At 41.6% G+C, this 21,057-nt stretch overlaps 3 protein-coding genes across 6 annotated transcripts; 1 reads left to right on the forward strand and 2 right to left on the reverse strand.

Moving 5' to 3' along the window:
• Nucleotides 1-349: 349 nt before the first annotated feature.
• Nucleotides 350-4,289, reverse strand: LOC4332739 (ABC transporter I family member 6, chloroplastic). Its single transcript, XM_015777746.3, has 7 exons — nucleotides 3,943-4,289; nucleotides 3,787-3,837; nucleotides 2,776-2,997; nucleotides 2,285-2,407; nucleotides 1,656-1,832; nucleotides 959-1,064; nucleotides 350-742 (listed from the first exon to the last, which is right to left on the reverse strand). The coding sequence occupies exons 1-6, from the start codon at nucleotides 4,216-4,218 to the stop codon at nucleotides 978-980; spliced, it is 936 nt and encodes a 311-aa protein (XP_015633232.1). The 5' UTR covers nucleotides 4,219-4,289; the 3' UTR covers nucleotides 350-742; nucleotides 959-977.
• Nucleotides 4,290-10,892: 6,603 nt separating this feature from the next.
• LOC4332740 (probable inactive receptor kinase At5g58300) lies at nucleotides 10,893-15,749 on the forward strand. Of its 3 annotated transcripts, none has more exons than XM_015776255.3 (3): nucleotides 10,893-10,986; nucleotides 13,299-14,645; nucleotides 14,825-15,749. In XM_015776255.3, exons 2-3 carry the CDS (start codon nucleotides 13,373-13,375, stop codon nucleotides 15,454-15,456), a joined length of 1,905 nt encoding a protein of 634 aa, XP_015631741.1. In that variant the 5' UTR covers nucleotides 10,893-10,986; nucleotides 13,299-13,372; the 3' UTR covers nucleotides 15,457-15,749. The 3 variants fall into 3 exon arrangements, with proteins under 3 accessions (XP_015631741.1, XP_015631742.1, XP_015631744.1); XM_015776256.3 differs by having other exon boundaries at nucleotides 13,302-14,645; XM_015776258.3 differs by lacking the exon at nucleotides 10,893-10,986 and adding an exon at nucleotides 13,128-13,183.
• Nucleotides 15,750-15,936: 187 nt separating this feature from the next.
• LOC4332741 (golgin IMH1) lies at nucleotides 15,937-20,965 on the reverse strand. Of its 2 annotated transcripts, none has more exons than XM_015776260.3 (9): nucleotides 20,747-20,965; nucleotides 19,905-20,352; nucleotides 19,308-19,370; nucleotides 18,652-18,714; nucleotides 18,413-18,475; nucleotides 17,789-17,851; nucleotides 17,619-17,678; nucleotides 17,156-17,293; nucleotides 15,937-16,797 (listed from the first exon to the last, which is right to left on the reverse strand). In XM_015776260.3, the coding sequence occupies exons 2-9, from the start codon at nucleotides 20,310-20,312 to the stop codon at nucleotides 16,381-16,383; spliced, it is 1,275 nt and encodes a 424-aa protein (XP_015631746.1). In that variant the 5' UTR covers nucleotides 20,313-20,352; nucleotides 20,747-20,965; the 3' UTR covers nucleotides 15,937-16,380. The 2 variants fall into 2 exon arrangements, with proteins under 2 accessions (XP_015631746.1, XP_015631745.1); XM_015776259.3 differs by having other exon boundaries at nucleotides 19,905-20,355.
• Nucleotides 20,966-21,057: the final 92 nt, after the last annotated feature.

Here is a 21,057-nt window from a genome sequence, read left to right on the forward strand (position 1 = left end):
ATCTGGAATCGCCCGTTCAAAATATATCTATATAACATGTCTGGAACGCACCTAAGAAACTTTAGCATAGTATAGCCCACCAGTATCAACCTTTGTACAGCTAAATTATTGTATTTCCTAGGCATGTAGCACATATATAATGGGAATAGCAAAAACCCATTAACCACATTTTCTCGGTGATGCACCTAAGAAAAGATCATGCCTGAGCTGTGCATGTACGCTCCATATCAGATTAATTAATTAAGGCGCACTGAATCATACATAATTCATAACCAGCAGATTTTGGTTCGTCAAATTTCTTGGGTGAAACATATAAGGGGAGGCCTTTAAAGAGCACGCCATGGAAACAGACCACAAACTTTGAATTCTTTATAGCTGTATGAACAATTGAAGGAACAGCCAATATTCAAAACTGGCTAAATTGTAGATAAAACCATGAAAATTTTGTCAATCGTGTATACACAAGATACTTTTCTTCATGTCTTAATACTGTAATCCAAAATTTCAAAAAGTAGGGAAAGTGACCTATACTCAATGGAGAACTCAATGCTCCACTTTCAGAGTTAACACGTTTAGCTAAATGGGGCACTAAGCCACTAACTCAACATCTACTGAATTTAGTATGCACTGCTCTCATCATGCATACTAAAAATGTATGGAACCGAGTGACAAATCTGAAATCTGTCATGATAAGTAGGCTAGAGGCTGGGAACTAACCCAACAAGTCATTCAAGTATTTGATCTGCAATAAAGCATCAGAAATCAGTCAAATCCATATGAACCTGATTCACTTATTCAGATACCAATCTAAAACATATTTTCATTATTATTCTCTTTAATCAGGCGGTATTACTGATACTGTTCACAATGTAAGTACATGAGAAAACTATTCAGGTATAGGAGGAAACAAAATTGCTCAAAAATAAGAACAAAAAAAGAAGAGGAAACAAAACACGACCTTTCTCCATGGCTCCATGCTACGCAGTAGCAATCGCTTTGTAGCCAGACTCATCAATGTAGTTGGCTAAAGCTCTGTCACCCGTCTTCACTATCTTGCCCTTTTCCTGGAAGTAGCATATCAGAAGTATTATCAATACCAATTCATGCCCTTCATGTAGTACTCCATGTGTACCTATTTAATTGATGCTTGCTGATCCACTCGGTCAGACATCCAAATTGCGACATCATTGTTTAAAAGTGTCAAAATTTGGATATATGAAACCTACATCACTAGGTTTTAAAAAAAAATTTACAATATTATTTTTTATATATATTATAGTGATGGAACATTTAAAAAGCAGTGGTCATTGGTCAAATCCAAGATACCATCAAAAGGCAAAATTTTCATAAGAAAACAACAGGAGGGATAGCATGGATAATGAGCAATATCATACACGTTTGCTATCTTAGTATTTATACATCTTGAGTGGAACAATTGTATATAACTCACATAGCTCTTTACCACCTAATGGCCAACTAAAATCACAATATATTCTGTGTACCAATGTAATGATTAGCCAGTGATGAGTCCAAAAGAGACTCTACTTGAAAATAATACAGGATTATGTAAATTGAAGTATTAAATTCATTTGAACAAATAAATTACTATCAATTCAAGTGCAATTGCTCAAAAAGGAATTTGTCTATACGCTTACCATGATGTGAACATAGCTGGGCTTAATAAGATCCAAGAGACGTTGGTAGTGTGTAATCATCATTAGAGAGCTGTTTGGTGTCAAGATCCCATTCACTGCTTTAGCTACATATTCGAGTGCATCAACATCTAATCCCGAATCAATCTCGTCAAGAAGAGCTAAATCAGCCCCAAGGACCTATAATTGATAATGAGAAAACAAATAAGAGGCACAAATTTATCGAAGTACATAACTAGATAGTCAAACAAATTCTTCTGACAGGTAAAAATGTTCAAGGAAGCACTGTCTCATAAAATATTATCTTCTAGCACTTTTTTCAGGAAACTTTTGCCTATATTTATTGGTCATAAATATATCAGTGAATTGCATTTTGGACCACAGTTTCACGCCGCCGCCCACGGTAAGACCTAACGAAACAAGAGCGTTGCATTAAAAAAAATCACATTTAACAGAACATGGCATCTGGAAGAGAAGTTCAGTGAATCTTCGTGGCATAAAACACTAGTTTCTATTTTATTGCTGAGTAATAAATGTAAGAATATTTCTCCAGATTTATGTTCAAACGAAAAGTGTGTAATGTTCATTTGACAACTAAACTAAGACGCCACATAGTTTCATAGTAATCTTACAGAGAGTTGCAGAATCTCATTGCGCTTCCTTTCACCACCACTAAACCCTTCATTGACAGCACGGTTAAGGATCTCTGCATTCATATTCAAGGCATTAACCTTTTCCTCTATAATTGGATAAACCTGTATGATAAAGAGAAGTTATGTCAGAGTTCCTAGCAACTGGAAATAACCCAACAGTAAGAAACAGCAAAACAAGAAACGATTAGGTTAGAAAACACCACCAAGCTCACTTGTGTTATTAAAATAGAAAGTTCTGCATTTATAGAAAAACAAACAACGTAGACAATGGAGTCTGGGACATGTTAACTTAACCCCAGTCATTCCTATAAGATATTAATAGGATAGGTCATACATCGAAATAGTGAGAAATATTAATAGGATAGGTCATACATCGAAATAGTGAGAAACACATGATGCCTTATAATTCCCTTTGTAAATTAAGAGTGCAGTTTTAAAAATGCCTTACACCATAAGTATAAATTGCAAACCTGGAGAGGCTCTAATGCTGGTAAACCCTTCTTCTCTCTGCGAGCATTTAATGCCATGAGCAGAAAATCGTAATTGTTCACTCCAGGAATCTCAACAGGTGCTTGGAAACTCATAAAAAGGCCCGCAAGAGATCTTTCCTCTGGCTCCATATCAATCAAATTCTCACCCTTAAAGAGCACGGTACCACCAGTTACCTCATACTCTGGATGCCCAGCCAGAACCTGAGACGAAAGGATGCAACAGTTCACTGAAGTTTTAGATATCACAGTAACAAACATGGTTAGTTTCTCGGTTTAATCAGGATGGTGGGAAGGCACATTGAACACTTAGGGGTTGATCTCCAAAAGCACTTGAACTTCAAGATCACAAACTGGATTATTCTAGTTGCACTTTCTTAATCTGGACTAAGAATACACACGAGGCAACCAGAAACCTCTTTCATGGATGGCACAATTTCTCACAGAAGCAAATACTAGAGAAGCCAGGCGGCAACAATACATATAAACAATTCTATCGCAATCAGAAAACACTTGATGTATTATCTATTATTAAGATAGCTTGAAAATGAGTCACCATGTTCGCTTTGGTGGCTATAAATTACCACATTAATTGGAGGAAAAAGAAAGATCTACACCGTTAGATCATGGTTGGTCCAAATTAACGATGTAGCGTGATACAAAGTACAATTCCATCAGAAGCTAAAGAATTGTTTATCAAATTCAATTTCACCTTAATAATCTATTGTATACAAAATACAACTGTTACAGGTGAAAACAAAGTTGAGAGGTGTATACTAAATCCAATTCGACTTCCAAAGTTTAGCTCCTCGCAAAATTGTGCGAGACAATCTGCTATGCTATGCTAATAAAAACAAAAATATACAGGAACAGAAGTGTTACATAGGTAACAGGCAATATTTCCGCACAGTGTCGATCCTAGCAAAGTTCTTGTCCTAATATTTAGTTTTTTGGCAGAATAAGAAATGAAAGCATCGATCAGAAGCGCCTTACCTTCATGAGAGTGCTCTTGCCGGAGCCATTTTGACCCATGAGCGCATGAATCTATACAAAACAAGCAGACGAACACCCAATCTAAGTACCCTGCAACCTCGCAGACCCCAATTATTAAGAATTTTAAGATAGCCACACAACTAGACCAGAACGAACCTCGCCCTCCCGAATGGTGAGGTTGACGCCGCTGAGGATCTCCTGCCCGTTCTCCTTCACGCAGGCGACGAGATCGCGCGCCTCGAGAAGCGGCCTCCCGGCGGACTCGACAGCAGCGGAGGCCGCGGCGATCGAGCGGCGCCGCGGCCGGAGGGAGACGGAGCTCGGGGGCAGATGGCGGCGGGGGAGGGGGCGGGACGAAGAGGAGGAAAAGAGAGGGGAGGAGGAGGATACGGCCGCGGCGGCGGCGGCGGCGGCGGCCAAGGGCGGCGCCATGGGAGGAGGGAGGGTGAGGTGCGTGCGCCTCCAGATGCTTCTTCCTCCCTCGTCGCGGCTCGGCTTCGGATGACGAGCGGCGGCGTCGAATGCTACTTTTTATGGGCCGTTTACTCTGGAGATCTCGCGCTCGCATATACCAGGCCGAACTTATGGGCCTAATGGGCTTAGAAAGTTAGTGCGTTTTTTGGGCGGAAAAAGTATACTTTGACTCCCTCAACTATGGCCCGAGTATAATTCATGTCCTCCAACCATAAAAACGGGTATATCGACTCCTCCAAGTATCAAAACCGGTGCAAACAATATCCCTCGGTGGTTTTGGAGGTGGTTTTGGTTGACATGGCGCTTACGTGACGGGCTTGATCGAGTCTTTGTCATACGTGGCGCTTACGTGGCATTAGAATAAGAACAAAATTAAAAAAAATATGTGGAACCCATATCATTCACATAAAAAGTAGGACCCTCTGACATGTGGGACCCATATGTCATCCTCCCTCCCTTTCTCCCTTATCTCTCTCAGGAGCGGCGGCGGTGGCAGTGGCCGGGAATCGGCTCCTCTACGTCAGAGGGACGTTCGACTCCCGATATCCGTCGCTTGCGCATCCAACGGCTCCGGTCCGCGAGTGCCTGATGTATAGCCTTTCCGTACGGTGCACATGCGCAGAATCGTAGCTGGGAGCTCACGCCAAAGGGAAGCACCAGCCACCGGAGCCGTCGCTCGAGCCATAGCCTAGCGTCGGCCGACGAGAATTAAGCTCTGTCCGCGGGCGTGCAGTGCGCGGAAGTGGAGCGCTCTGGTCTGCTTCTCGACGAGGTAGCTAGTCGGCGGCCTTGCTGAGGAAGCTAGGATGGAGACGCCTAGGAAGACGAAGGTGCAGGCGAGCAGCTTGGCAGCGTCGTTGGCGGGACGAAGTCGCCGTAGCCGACGGTGGTCATGTGTGTGTCCTTGTTTTTAGCAGCATCCTAGAGTAGATTGCATCAGGTTTCAATTTCTGTTGGCATCGTATTCCTTCGGACGTGCTTAGTTCATGTCGCGGCGTATCCGCGTCGTGCGCTCCGCTTCGCTCGTGTGGGATGGAACACATTCGCGGCAATGGCAGCGAGGCCACGATGCATGGTGAGTCTTTGTATTCTGCAAATAAAAGGATGAGAAAACGAAAAGCTGCAGTGAGCCAGTGACACACATCACCAAAACTCCCTCTGTCGAACACCTTGTGAGTGCACTGTTCATTTTCTTCCTCCAGACAATCTAGGAGTTTGTGAGCCAAATCACCAATTGGGGCTGTCAAAGGACGGCGAGAAGATGGGGGGAGCCAATCAATGTGTCCCTCGACGAAATAATCCATGGGAAGGGTATGAACACGAAGCACGCCATGAAAATGTCGATCGACAAGGACGATGAAGAGGCCAAGATGACGATGGCGGCGGCGGCGGTGGCGGTCGGGAGCAGCGGAGGTGGCGGTGGGGAGCAGCGACGGTGGTGGAAGCGACGCCAACTTCGACCCCCCACGGGGGCGGCTCCCCTCTCGTACCCCTCCCTCCCTACCGGCGGCCGCAGGCCATAGCCGCGTTCTCCACCGCGCGTTCCCCACCGCCACCATCGCCGCTTCCCACCGCCTTGTCCCCATCGCCACCGCTCCCCCCCCCCCCCCCCCCCCCCCCGCCTCATCCCCATCTGCCACCGCTCCTGAGTTCTGAGAGAGATAAGGGAGAGAGAGGGGGTAGGAAGAAGGGAAGGAGAGAGAGGATGACATGTGGGTCCCACATGTCAGTGGGCACACTTTTTGTGTGAATAACATATGGGTCTCACATATTTTTTTATTTTTATTTTTATTCTAGTGCCACGTAAGCGCCACGTAGGACAAAGACTCGGTCAAGCCCGCCGCGTCAGCCAAAACCACCTCTAAAACCACCGAGGGACATTGTTTGCACCGGTTTTGATATTTGAAGGAGTCGATATACTCGGTTTTATGGTTGAAGGACAAGAATCAAACTCGGGCGATAGTTAAGGGAGTCAAAGTATATTTTTTTTCCTTTCTGGGCTCTTTTTTGCGGGTTCGTAGGTCTTGGACCTTAAAGGCCCAATAATGAAAATCCCGCTTGAATTATAGAATTTGATTATAAATTACCTTTTGGGTTAGGGAGTTTCTCTTTGGCACTTTTATTGGTCAACCTTGTGTTTTCATGATTATTAAGAAGACTAAATAAACTACCTAAATTTATTCGTCAATATGACATTCCGTAGTTTTGGCATTTCAGAAAAATAAGTGCTAGGTGGGCTTTCAAAAGTTTGAGAATTTTCGCATGAATGGAGCCGCCCTGTCAACCAAACTCTAGATAGACAGCGAGATTGCTAAGGGGCGATCGATCGCCCCTAGCGATCAGATTCGGATTCCCCCTCCCTCCATCTGGTTTCCTTTTTGACACCGCATTACTTTTCTATTTTAGTAAATTTATGCACCTAAAGTTTGTACACCTCAACTTTACACATTTAAAGTTTAGAGACCCAAAGTTTATAAATCAAAAGTTTATATATCCGATTCAAATTTTTTATATATAGTATTTCTATACATCTAAAGTTTATACACCTAAAATTTATAGACCCAAAGTTTATAAGTCAAAAGTTTATATACCCGATTCAAATTTGAATTTGAATTCAAATATTTTTTATATATAGTATTTCTATACATATAAAGTTTATACACCTAAAGTTTATAGACCCAAAGTTTATAAGTCAAAAGTTTACATACCCGATTCAAATTTGAATTTGAATTCAAATATTTTTTATATATATAGTATTTCTACACATCTAAAGTTTATACACCTAAAGTGTATAGACCCAAAGTTTATAAGTCAAAAGTTTATATACCCGATTCAATTTTGAATTTAAATTCAAATATTAGTTTATAGACCCAAAGTTTATAAGTCAAAAGTTTACATACCCGTTTCAAATTTAAATTTGAATTTAAATTATATATTTTTTCAAACTTTGTTTTTTTTATTTTTTTTAAATTTATAGTGTAGTAGGAAGAGAGGAATGGAAGGAGGAAGGAGGGAGAGAGGAGTGTACATGGTGGATGGGGATCGAGCGATCAATCGCCCATTAGCCAGCTCCAGATAGACCTCCAGATAGACAGTTGATGAGACATCCTACTATATTTATTTATAATACTAAAAGTGGAGTCGTTCGTCCTCCCTCCCCTGTATTTAGTGTATACCTCATCAAGGGCATGACAAAACCAATCCTAACTACCAATCTGGCTACACACACGTAGTACTCATGCCGGAAAAAAAACAGAAAAACAGAAAAAAAAAAGGTGGTTGCTAAAAAAAATCATGTGTATTACATCCACACCCAGCTTATTCCCACTGGTATGGCCCGGTGGAATGGACCCATTGCAATGCACGAGAATATTACTAGTCGTTCGATAAGAATAGGTCCGTCCAAATCAGTGCCTTCTCATTCCACAACCACAATTCAAACACCGCCTAAAGAAAATGATACCCCTGGTAGAATCATCATCGCTAACCAAGAAAAAAAATAATTGCAGGGGGAAATTATCATGGGTATCAGGTGGAGTCGTGAGTCCATAACTTCACTTCAAATCTAAATTTCCACAAATATTATGTGCATGTAGATGCATTTTCATATATAATTAGTGAGATCAAGAATATGTTAATGGTATTTATATATACGAACCGTGTGTTAGAGAGATCATACTCGTAAATGCGTGAATGTGGTGTGCGTGCGCAAGGGTGAATAGAAGCTCGTATAGTTGGCACGGTGGCTCAGTCCTAAATTGCTCATGTTGGTCTATTCTCTCTTTACAATTTTCTAATTTTGCAAGTTATTGTCGCAAGCAAGAATATTTTGGAACAAAATGGAATAGCCATGTACCTCAAGGGTGTGCCGGTTTGGAGAGACATGCATGCTACGGATACATCGATACTCTTAGTGTAATGCTTACCCTGAACTATATAGAGTCGCTCACTGTATAGATGAAGAATTCCCTAACCTAATCTAATTCTATCATAAAAGACTCTATCCATCTAAATTGCATACTCGGAGTGTTCGGAAGGAGGAGAAAGAAAATGATTGAAAATATACGTAAAATAAGATGAGCTATTAAGATATTATTAATTAGTTAAGTATTAATTATTTTAAACTTGAAAAATAGATTAATACGATTTTTCGAAAACAATTTTCCTGTAAAAAGTTTTTACAAGAGAATATACCTTTTAATAGTTTGAAAAGTGTGCACGTGAAAAACAAGTGTTTTTTTATTCTTTTGTGGTGCAAACTAGTGCAAGAGGGTGTTAGGCCCATGACAGTTATTTTCGTTTTGGCTTGTTAACAAATACAGATGATAGAGAATAATAATATAATAAATTAAACTATTAAGAAAAGCTCAATGAAAACTCGATTTGGACATTGAGAAAGAAAATTATTTCCCAAGCCCCCTCCTCGAAATATTTTACTCACTCTGTCCCAAATAAATTAACTTTTATACATCAATATGCATACACGCTGATTAGGGAATATACGAAGCTTTCATTCATCCCAGTTCAACCATTCATCTCAGATGGTCGCGAAATCCGATTGGATTTCGTCGGAATCATAAACCCTGGGCTCAACTAGAAATGTCACATGCTAATTCATGTTTCCGCTTATTCTTCTTCCCTCATTCATGAATTCAGTTAATATAGAAGTGATTATATATGACGATGTGGTCTTGCTGTCCCCACATGAGACAAATGCAAGAAGAAACTCGAAAATAGCAGTGTCTAGCTAGCCCTCTGGAAAGACTGTACATATATTGGCAGTTGGCAACTTGGCATGATTCAGAAGCACCAAACTGCATGAATACTGTTGTCTGAATCAGTATCTGCTGCTTCACCGGTGCTGCGTTTTCTGCATAATCGATAGAATACTGTTCTTGCTCCTCCTCCTCCTCCTCCTCTCTTTTTCTTTCATTTTATTTTTAGGCTAAGTTCTTGTTCTTGGGCAGCGTTTTGTCTCGCTGCCTATGGACAGTCCTCCCTGCAAGTTTTTGGACAGATCCAACTTCCAATCTCCAAGAAGAACCAAAATCACAGAATCAAGGTAGGACATAGTACACACTTGAACATAGCAGGATTAACAGCATTATATAACTGCGATTCCAAGATGCAGAAACTACAGTAATCCCCCAGTTCTTGACAGCTGGTGTGGTCTCCAGCTTGAGATGCCACTGAGGACAAAAGAACGGTGGCATCTGCCACCAGGGAAGCAAAGGAGAGGAGAAAAAAGCATGGAAATTTTTTTGTGATGTGATGTGAGCTGCGGATTCAACCAAACAGCTCCTCCCCAGCATATAAAGTTCGATGGACCATGGTGGCACTATCTGATTTTGATCCCTTCCTGCCGCCTCCAAAATTGTGAACTGATTCACACTCCCCTTTCTTTGCCTTGTTCACTGAAGCTTTCAGATGATTGGTAATCTTAGCGAGTAAGAAATAGAGCATTAACATCTCTTGAGAGTGTACTCATTATTCAGGCCCGGCGAAAAGAAAGTGCTCGCCACAGGCCACAGCGACATATGAATGAATACCTGTTGCCGTCATTTCTTTGCCGACGAATCAAACATTCATACTACGAACAAAGATATACAGTAATAGTAACTAATCTTGGTAAAAGTTTTATAACAAATCATAAGTAAATACTAAGGGAGCGTTAGTTACAGAAAGGGAAAAAATATTTGTCTTGTAACTATTTTAAAAAAAATAGTAACTATTTTTTTAAAAATTCTATAGTAATGTTGTTTTAAATCATTACATTAATTTATTTTTTAAGTCTAAAATAATTACTACTTAATTAATCATACAATAATGACTCATCTCATTTTATGTATTTTTCAATCATTTTTTCCTAGCGATTAACCTCCTCTAAAGATTATGTATGTGTTTGATTATCGACCACACTTTAACACAACTAAGATTAGGTAAGTTATGATAACCCCAAATGTATTGTGGACAAATTGTAAGTCATAAAGTATGACAAAATTGATAAAAAAAATAAATCTGTGACGTGAGGATATACTACAGTATGCTAGTACTCCCTCTGTCCCATAGTATAAGGGATTTTGAGTTTTTGCATGCGACCACTCGTCTTATTAAAAAAAATTGTGCAAATATAAAAAACGAAAAGTTACGCTTAAAATACTTTGGATAATAAAGTAAGTAAAAAAAATAATTCTAAAATTTTTTAAATAAGACGGGTGATCAGTGTAAGAGAGAGAGTATATAACGTAACAGTGAACCAATAACAAATTAAACCGTGACAAGCCAAAATATCTACCACACCGATCGAGCACCATGCTTTACTGGTGGAAACCGTGGAATACTGGTACAGCACAGCTGTTTGTTTGTTGCGCTTTTACTCCGGGCTTTTGACCAGGCGAGCGGGCCCCGCAGTAGGGTGGGACCCACGTATCAGTGGCCGCAGGCAATAAAAGTGGGCGCCGCGGCGGCAGCGAGAAGAGCGTGCCGCTTCTCTCTCCTCCTCTCTAGCGCGCTGCACCCTGCACCCGAACCCACGCCACGCGAACGCAACAAAACGGCTTTACTGCGGGCTCTCTCTTTCTCCCCCCCCCTCCGTTTCCTCGTTTTAAACGCTTCCCCTCTCCCTGCTGCCCATCCTCCACTCCACTCCGCCTCCACTCCTCCGCCGCAGCATTGCTACCGTCTGAATCAATCATCAGTTCGTCGCAGCGCCGACCACCGGATCAGGTACGGGTACAGCGCCCACCCTCGCGCCACTTTGTGTTTTTGAGTTTTGAGGCTTTTCGCCTGTCAAAAATGTGTTTGTTTGTTTTTTTTTGCTCTGTTTGTGTTTGTTTTCTCTCCGCGAGGTTCTTGCGTTCCGCTTTGTTCGGATTAGTTAGTAGCCGCGCCCTGATTATATCTGCGTGTAGTTCGTTTCCGCCCGGTTACTTGAAGATCCTGAAAATTTTGGCATTCTTGGCGTTGCCTCGCGCATTTTAGACCTTCAGGCTTCAGTTACTGAACTCGATTATGGTAACAGCTCACAAATCTTTCTGCACAACTTCGTGTGATGCTCTTAGATTGCCGCTGTAATGCCTTTGTGTTGATCTTTCAGTCTAGTAGGTCCTATTTCTAACTGAACTCCCAGCGCGCTACTGTTTGGAAGCAGTGAAGACCGGAAGAGAGTAGAATCCCTCAGGGGAAAAAATACTTTTCTTTTTTGCTTAAACCCTAAGGACAGGAAGAGCATTAGGCTTGTATATGTTAGGTTTGATCTTTTTGTTAGCTTCTACATTTCTCGTTTCTGCTGAAAATAGTGGATCTAGTATTGGTAGATTGGTACCACCAGTCTACTGCCAGTGCCATGGTTTTATACTCCATTTGGGTAGAATAGCGCCATACGCACGGTGACACTGGTTTTGATGAGCTTTTAGGTGGATAGAAAGATGTGAACCGCGAGCTCTTGCAAAATCATGACCTAACATTGGTTTTGGAAGGGCTTGCCAGTAATCGATTGTTCGCCGGAATTAAATAATGTGGTCGCTTTAAGTGGGAATTAAACAATTGGGCACCAACCAAGATCTTGTAGTCAGTAAACAATGCTGCAAAGACCGGCATGTGCAATCACTCCGGCTCATCTCCCCGCAAGCATCTCCGTCCTTGCCAGTGCGCCCTAGCTTCCCCTAGTTCACATTTCAGTTTGTTTAGAGTGGTTCAGGTTTGCCTTTTCTTTGCTTCGCTTTTCCTTTCACCTTTGTCTAGTGGTATTCTCTGATCAGGCAGCCTTTCTTTATAGTGGCCATTGCCTTACTTGTTGCACTATGGAGGTCCTGAGAGCCTTGTGCAGTGGTAAGGCTGCTACATTTTTATCCCTAATGAGGATGGGATTGATTTCAATCAATGATTAACTCAAAACTGTGTGTAGCTGTGTAAGGCTGCAATTATCATTTTTTAGAGAATGGAAAAGTGTAAGGCCGCAGTTAGTCTCTGACTGCTTGAATTTCGAGCTTAAGCATGCTGTCCTATGAAGAAACTTACGCTGACGGCTGACCTAAACGTGCAGTGTCTGACACTACTTAAGAAACCATAGCAGTGCTAAAGTTGTGTGTGGTAATCGTGGGCACCAAACTGAACACCCCTTAGCAACTAGTGTTGATGTGCTAGACTGAATTTAGTTCTCGGTAAGCATACTGCCATACTTTAGTGTTCCATTCAAGAAAGTAGTGCAGCGTGCACGATGTGATATGCTCATCTATGTGGCTAGTATTGAAATATTTATGTTTTTTTTTTCTATTTTTCCTTCTTGCCTCATCTTTCTCTGCTTTATTGATGCCTTTTGTCTTTTACACGTCGACCCTATCATTTCAGATTAACCCTCCTTTAGTTGCTTTGTTTCGGTGACTTTTAATCGCATATTTTAGTTGAAATTAAACTAGCGCCATTCTTTGGAAGTAGAATTCTTGTCCCTTGTGGTGATTAGATATTGGTAGTTTTATTCCCATGATTTACACACTGCTTTGTGCTGATAGAGAATCTCAGAATCACCTCTTTGGTGAGTTACAAGGCTCAGTAAAGAGATTGGCTGCCAGGCCCTCCTAGAGGAAAAACATGCAGGGTTCCCTACATGTTTTGTAATGATTCGCACTGACCTATTTGGCAGGATAACACCTTTACTAGCATTCTTTAGCTTCTTTTATGAAAGAAAGCAGACTGCACTAATTTGGACAAGAGTTTTCTTAAATCATTAGGCTTTGATGGGTCATTTTTTCTTTTGAAAGTGCTTTGGTCTTTTTCTTGGCATGAGCCTCTAGTGGGGCAAACTGCCAGCTTTATGCTTCCACTACACAGGCATGCTTGTCTGCATAAGTGCATAGCTGCATTTGAAGATCATGGAATGTGCTTCCTTCTGGACTCAGCACACACACATCTGTCGTGATTGCTCGTATGCTATATTCTCTTGAGGGTTTATGAGTTAAAAGACACAATTAGAGTTATGTTTACAGTTCTACTGTTACTTTTCATGATTTTAGCACTGACGTTTTCCATTTTCATTGCAGCAGGACTGGTAGTTACTGATATAAACAGATGCTGATATTGTTCATTTAGTCCAGTTGATTCAGAGACACCTCTTATGGGCTATAAAATTTTTGAAGGTTCTTTGGTTCTACTGTCGTTACTTCTTTTCACCTCATTGGCCGTGGCAGACATCGCCTCTGAGAAGCAAGCGCTCCTTGCTTTTGCCTCTGCAGTCTACCGTGGGAACAAACTCAATTGGGATGTAAACATTTCTTTGTGCTCATGGCATGGTGTAACTTGCTCGCCGGACCGATCACGCATATCTGCCCTTAGGGTACCAGCTGCTGGCCTGATTGGTGCAATTCCTCCAAATACCCTTGGCAGGCTTGTCTCCCTCCAAGTGTTAAGCCTGAGATCTAATCGTTTGATTGGAAGTATCCCATCTGATATCACCTCACTTCCTTCTTTGCAGTCCATATTTCTTCAGGATAATGAACTGTCAGGAGATTTGCCTTCTTTTTTCTCTCCAACCCTTAATACCATTGACCTATCCTACAATTCCTTTGCAGGACAAATCCCTGCAAGTTTGCAAAATCTTACTCAATTATCTACCCTGAACTTGTCAAAAAATTCTCTCTCTGGACCTATCCCTGATCTCAAACTTCCGAGCTTAAGACAGTTAAATCTGAGCAACAATGAGTTGAATGGCTCAATTCCTCCCTTCCTTCAAATATTCTCAAACAGTTCATTCTTGGGGAACCCTGGATTGTGCGGGCCACCTCTAGCTGAATGTTCTCTTCCTTCACCAACATCCTCACCAGAATCTTCATTACCACCACCATCAGCATTGCCACATCGTGGGAAGAAAGTAGGTACTGGCTCTATAATTGCAGCTGCAGTTGGGGGCTTTGCTGTATTTCTGCTAGCTGCTGCGATATTTGTCGTGTGCTTTTCTAAGAGGAAGGAGAAGAAAGATGATGGATTGGATAACAATGGTAAAGGCACTGATAATGCAAGGATTGAGAAGCGCAAAGAGCAAGTCAGTAGCGGTGTCCAAATGGCCGAGAAGAACAAATTGGTTTTCTTGGATGGATGTAGTTATAACTTTGACTTGGAGGATTTACTGAGAGCTTCTGCCGAAGTCCTTGGTAAGGGGAGCTATGGGACTGCCTACAAAGCTATACTTGAGGATGGCACCATAGTGGTCGTTAAGAGGCTAAAGGACGTCGTGGCAGGGAAGAAAGAATTTGAGCAGCAAATGGAGCAAATTGGGAGGGTAGGCAAACATGCAAACCTTGTGCCTCTTCGCGCTTACTACTACTCAAAGGATGAGAAACTTGTCGTCTATGAGTATGTTGCCACCGGCAGCTTTTCAGCCATGTTGCACGGTATGCTTATGTCTTTCACTACTAAATGCTTTACATTTGATTTCTGATATTGATCAATTTTTCCAGGTAGAAATCTAACAATCCATGATGTATCAAAGCTAATTTACAAGCACAAAATGCAATGCAAGCACGCAACCAAAAGTTATTTCTCATTTTTCTCACAAACTTCTGATTAACAGGTATTAAGGGTATTGCCGAGAAGACCCCGTTAGACTGGAATACCAGGATGAAGATTATACTTGGAACAGCGCGTGGTATAGCACACATTCATGCAGAAGGCGGCTCCAAGCTCGCCCATGGCAATATCAAGGCAACCAATGTACTCCTCGACCAAGACCACAACCCCTACGTCTCAGACTACGGGCTGAGTGCCTTGATGAGCTTCCCCATCAGCACATCCCGGGTTGTTGTCGGTTACCGTGCTCCAGAGACCTTCGAATCCAGGAAATTCACTCACAAGTCCGATGTTTACAGCTTCGGTGTTCTCCTCATGGAGATGCTGACTGGAAAAGCACCCCTTCAGTCGCAAGGACAGGACGATGTCGTGGATCTACCAAGGTGGGTGCATTCCGTGGTCCGGGAGGAGTGGACCGCTGAGGTGTTCGACGTTGAGCTGATGAAGTACCTGAACATAGAAGACGAGCTGGTGCAGATGCTTCAGCTCGCAATGGCGTGCACGTCGCGATCCCCTGAACGGCGCCCGACGATGGCGGAGGTGATCAGGATGATCGAGGAGCTCCGGCAGTCTGCTTCAGAGAGCCGCGATTCCTCCAACGAAAATGCCAGGGAATCCAATCCTCCTTCGGCGTAATGCCTGACGAGCTGCTGTGTGGTTTACTGGTTTGTATGTTTGCAGGTTGCAGCAATTCATTTAGAATTAAGGCTGGTCGTGATGGCCTCTTCAATGTAGCCAGAAGCTTTCAGCACTGGCACTATGTAGAAGCATTGCATGATGCGCAAGTTGATTTGCTGGCTTCTTGACCTGTATTTACATGCTGTGCTCCGGTGTTGGTAACTTGCGTTCATTAGAAATTGTCACTAGGGAGTCTTTTTCTATGGGGAAAGAAAAATCAAGGTAGAGGAGACAACGTGATTGGCAGTTTAGTTCCTTTCTGTTCATGGTTTTGCGGTTGTCTGTCTTCGCTATGAAAAATTGCAAACGAGAAAGCCAAGTAACAGTTGACATCCATAGGTCCAACACTAGGACAAACAAATGGAGCAACAATGCGGCACCGCAGAGATCAGCAATACCAGGGGCAAACATTAAATCGGGGACACCAAAAGGTTCCAATTTGACAAAACAACATTGTATAGCAACCATCCAATCAATGCAATACATCAAATCCAAATGGTCAACTTTCTTCAAGATGCATGGTCATTGTTCAGTGCATTAAACATCTGTTGGAATACCAAAAATTTTCAGTTTCTGTAGAATAAATATGGTCAGTACACCCCACATGGTCAGGAAGGCCTCTTGTGTGTATAACACTATAACTGGGGAACAAGAGCTTCTGCTGCCCCTGAAAAATTGACAGGGGAGGAAGAAAAACTGGTAGTGACACGAGCACACTACCAAGAACTGAACAGAGGTTCCATATCTCTGTTGAATTCAGTGCATCCATCGTATACATCCTCACAATCTTAGCGAGATAACTGTGTGAGCAGAATCAAAACAGGAAGACTCCTCTTTCCAAGAAATACAGATCTCAAGCTGCTTGATGGCATTAATGGAGAATTACTTCTGGTTCACCAAATCAGCACCACTGACATACCTAGCAACGAATGAAATCAACCGGAATGGAGCACCGACGATTGGAGCATCAGAAAATGGAACCTCCTCTGCCTCATCATCGGCTACCGGTGGTTGTGGGTCTTCCTCATGAATCTGTATATCATCTAATGCAACTGGCAGAATTTCTTCGCTTGTTCTTGGTTCATCAAAATCTTGCTTTGACCTTTGATGTGCATTCATGTCAATGAGGCCCTCGGAAGAAACATCATTGATTGTTGTTTCTGGAAGTTGCATTGGAGCTTCTTCTAGATGATTACTAACATAGGCGTTGCTAGGACTGCTGTTGATTGGACTATAGTTATCCACAGAAGTAATTGCTGCAGAACTGTTTACACTTCTATCAACAATCAGTTCATTACCCTGCAAGCAGAAAACAATTACGCTGTATACAAGTATATATGAATTCTGGCGGTTTCCAGACATTTGATATTCTGTCACACTGCATGCGGAGACTCGTACTTCTTACCAAAACCAACAGTCTGCTCATTGAGAACTGTGCTGGTCAAATCCGTTTAATCCATCACATTATTTTCAAAGACCTCAATTATCATGTCTCTATCTTATGCACTAGAATCTGGAAGGACAAGTGTTTTATGCACAAGAGAGAAGAGACTACTGATATCAAGTGGTATTTCTCCCCAGGCAGATCCACTGGAGTGTATAGCGTCTACCAAATTGGACACAGGTGACAAAAAGGAATGTTCTGCATAACATTTACCTTTTTAGTCACGGAGGCTTCAGTAAGAGCAGACTTTGCTTCAAAGACTCCTAATCTTGATGCCAGTTCATCAAAACCTTTTACCAACCTCTGGCTTTCCTCAACAGTATTGTTTGAAGCTTCCTCCAGCACCTTCACCTGCCAGACTTTGTTATTAAATAGTAATATCAGATGATATAAGCAGAACTATGTCTAATGCTGCAAATGAAAACCAAAGCACCAAAGCTTTAAATCCGACATATTCAAAATCGTCACGAATAAATCATGACTTTTAACTTTACATATGATTGAACACCTTTCTGGAGAGGACAAATATTTGGCCACATGTTGCAGATTACATAATACACAACAACCTATCAATCTTAGTATTTAACTAATCATTTGCTTGCTTGAATCTTAACGGGATATCAAACATTAACTACAAAGAAAAAAAAACACAAATAGTTGGATTTGTAGTTCATACCTGTACAAGCAGTACTTTATTTGTCTCCTCCAGTCCACTTAATCTCTCTTTAAGAGACGTCTGAAGAAAAGGAGCAACATGTCAGCCAAAAACAGATAGGAAGGGCTTTGGATGCATTTGCTGCAAATACTAAATAAAAATTGTAACAGAACAAGTGATTCATGCATTACCTCCTGATGAGTTAAGGCATCATTGATGACCTCTATGGACCTGACTTTGTTATCCAAAGCTACCTGAATGAAGTCAGAGAACAAAATTTACAGGATGAAGCCACGAATAGATAACAACAAAAGGAGCACAGCGGTGTTTAACAGTTATAACAAGATTTAAGCCTGACGTACTTCCAGTTCCCACATGAGGGGCTAAGACACTTCAAATATCAGGGGGAAGTTAATGTAACAACAAAAAGAAAAATACAGACACTTTGGGTTCTATAGTATCAAGTGAAATGAAAGAGGTGCTTACTATCAGAAATGTTTGTTTCTGACCACACTTTGGCAAAAGAAGTGTGGAAGCCACATCTTTTTTTCACAATTATTAGTTACCCACCCTTGTGGCAAGTTTGGAAGTGTGACAGGACACAACTGTGGCCATGAATGAAATGCCAGACATACTTGGTGAGACTTAGCTGTGAAGTATCATAGTGAAGACGACATAATTTGTTGTTCATAGAGGCATAAAAACACAAATTGGAACTAAAATTAATCTGCAAAATTCAGAACTCCTGCATATAGGCAGGACTGGTATGTCTACCCACACGAGCAAAGAAATCATTAGAATAAATAAATATATACCTCCTTCTTAATCAGCACATCATACCCATTCTGTAAATTATTGAGCTTTTCCTCCAAACGGACCTAGAGATTGGATCACAAGACAACATTTTAGCTAGATTTTTAATTCATATCACCTGTCCATTCACTTTGTGACATGGCAGAAAATCTTGGGTATGAAGAGTAAGGTAGTTTTTCTAGCTATATTGGTTGAATGAATTGCATGTGGTTGCATCCAGGATTCCAGGGCATAAACATACCTCATTCTGTGCATGATAATCCACTTTGTTATGCAACTTTTCAACCTCAATCTCCATGGAGCTCTGCAGGAAAAAGAATGAGAAAATATTTCTTACATGACATTTCTATGATGGCCAAAATAGCATTTGTTCACATTTTGCAACAAACCATTTGATCCAAAGATATAAACATATGGACACAAAATAATGTACCAAACATGTATTATAATTTGTAACTTAAGTCTTTAACATGCAAAACAGCAAATGTCATTATCAACAAATGGAGATGCCTGATTGAGGAAATGAATAGATGAAACAAAAATGCTTCATTCGGCAAAGCACAAATCACAGGATAAAACTGTTAGAACTCGGAGAAGTTAATCTAACATTGTTTCACACATATCTTCTCGTTTCTGTTTATCAGCACATGAAGACTGAGTGTTGGACCATGAATTATTATCAAATAAAAATTTGTGGTGTCAAGACATGCCTCGTAGTTAGGAAAAAAAGTGAAAGTAGGTTGGTATGGAGATATTTAAATTCTATACATGTTATTTTATTGTACTAAGGTACCAAAAATATGTTTCAGACCAATTGGCCAACAGCAATGGTATATACTATAAATACAAATGAGTGCTATGTATGTCAACCACAAGTGCCGATAGCCAGATACAAACCATTTTTTGATGCCACAAACTCTTCTCATCTTCCAACTTCTTTATCGTATCATGTAATTTATCCTGCATTGGCAATATCTGAGGTTAAAAGATGACATAATTGAGAAACATGACAGCAGGTAAGGCAGTGACGAGCTCAACTATTGGCACATGGTAGGTGGCTAAGAATGGGTGATAGGAAGAACAGTGAAGTGGTTGCAATGCAACCGGACAAATGCAGGGAGGAGACTAAGAATACAAGAGGTGGGAATGATGAGAAAAATATGGGCAAGGGGGAGAAAAAATGACACCTATATGGTCTTTGCTCACTGTATGGGTGATTATGGCTGCACGTGAAACTAATCCAACAACATGGAAGCATGCCCAAGTGATATCAGAGCACCCTTTTTTTTGCATTCCCAAAAGAAAATTCACATTGCCAACTTTTAGCATTAATGTCAAACCTACTAATGTATTGTTGCACGGTAAAGAATCTAATGCAAAAAATACACTGTCAATTCAAGTGGTAGGAAAAGCTGCTTCCACTAAGCTTTGTAAGCTACGAACTTTGCATAAGAATACGGTAAATTTATAATCTAATAATTTACAGATACTTACAAGCTTTGCTTCATATAGTCTGTGCATGTCAAGCTCCACGGTGGAATCTGACATCTCAACACTCCTCTGATCAGCATGGGCTGTACTACTGACTTTGTGATTTTCATGTGTCATGGCAGGGTCAAGGTTCTGAAATGGAATCCCCTCTCCAACAGAGGACATGACATCATCAGTGTTTGTGCTATCATGATTTGCCTGTCGATCTGGCTCATGATTCTGGTACTGAGGAGCTTCCTCTCCAACAGTGGACATTGCATCATCAGCATCAGTGCCATTATGATGGTCATTAGGGGCTGTCTCATGATTGTGGGACCGAATGGCAGCCTCTGCAGTGCTGGACGTTACATCACCAGTGTTCTTCCCTTGGTTCCCCTTCTTCTTCTTGTTCCTCTTCTTTTTAGCATCCATCTCCGGTTGCAAACCCAAGCCCTTACAATACTTTATCTACCTACTAATACAACAAAAGATATCAACTTACAACCACATTTAACAGATTAGCTGTTTCATCAGGTAAATGTCATGTTCTAGAGACGGATAGCCAATCTATTACTGACAAAAAAAAAGTTTGTGCACCAGTTTTAGCTCCCAAAATCATAAATAAAAAAAATCATTTGCAACTAAAACATATCTGATATCTCTACGATAAGCACATTAAAGTAAACATTCCATTTTATTGAACTGACGCCAACATAAGGCCAGAAATTCTAGCTGGGAATCCACGCGCTACAGACAACCGGAACCATGTCCATTCTATATCAACAAAGCATCTACCCAGAAAACTCAACCGCTATAAAAATTTACGGAGGGGCGCTGCCCTAAACAAGACTAGTTAGAAAAAATACCGAGAAATGCCGGCGGAGCGAGAGCTAACCCTAGAACAGCCGCAGGCCGCAGCCTCCGCCACGAATCTGGGAGGCTGGGGATTTGTTGGGTGGAGGAGGGGGGGGAAAGCTCTCACGAGAAGACTTTTTGGGGGAAGCGAGGCGAGCGCGGGGTGGAGATCTGCGTCTCTTGGGAAGGAGGAGCGCGGAGGCGTAACTGCCGGTGGCTTTGTCGCAGGCGGCCACGCGCCGCGCACGCGGCACGCCTTCCCCTTCCCGGCGCGGTGGCCGGTGCGACCCCTGCGCGCTACACGTGGCATGTCCGAATCTCG

Source organism: Oryza sativa, chromosome 3 (genome assembly GCF_034140825.1).
Source record: "Oryza sativa Japonica Group chromosome 3, ASM3414082v1".
Taxonomy (NCBI): Eukaryota; Viridiplantae; Streptophyta; class Magnoliopsida; order Poales; family Poaceae; genus Oryza; species Oryza sativa.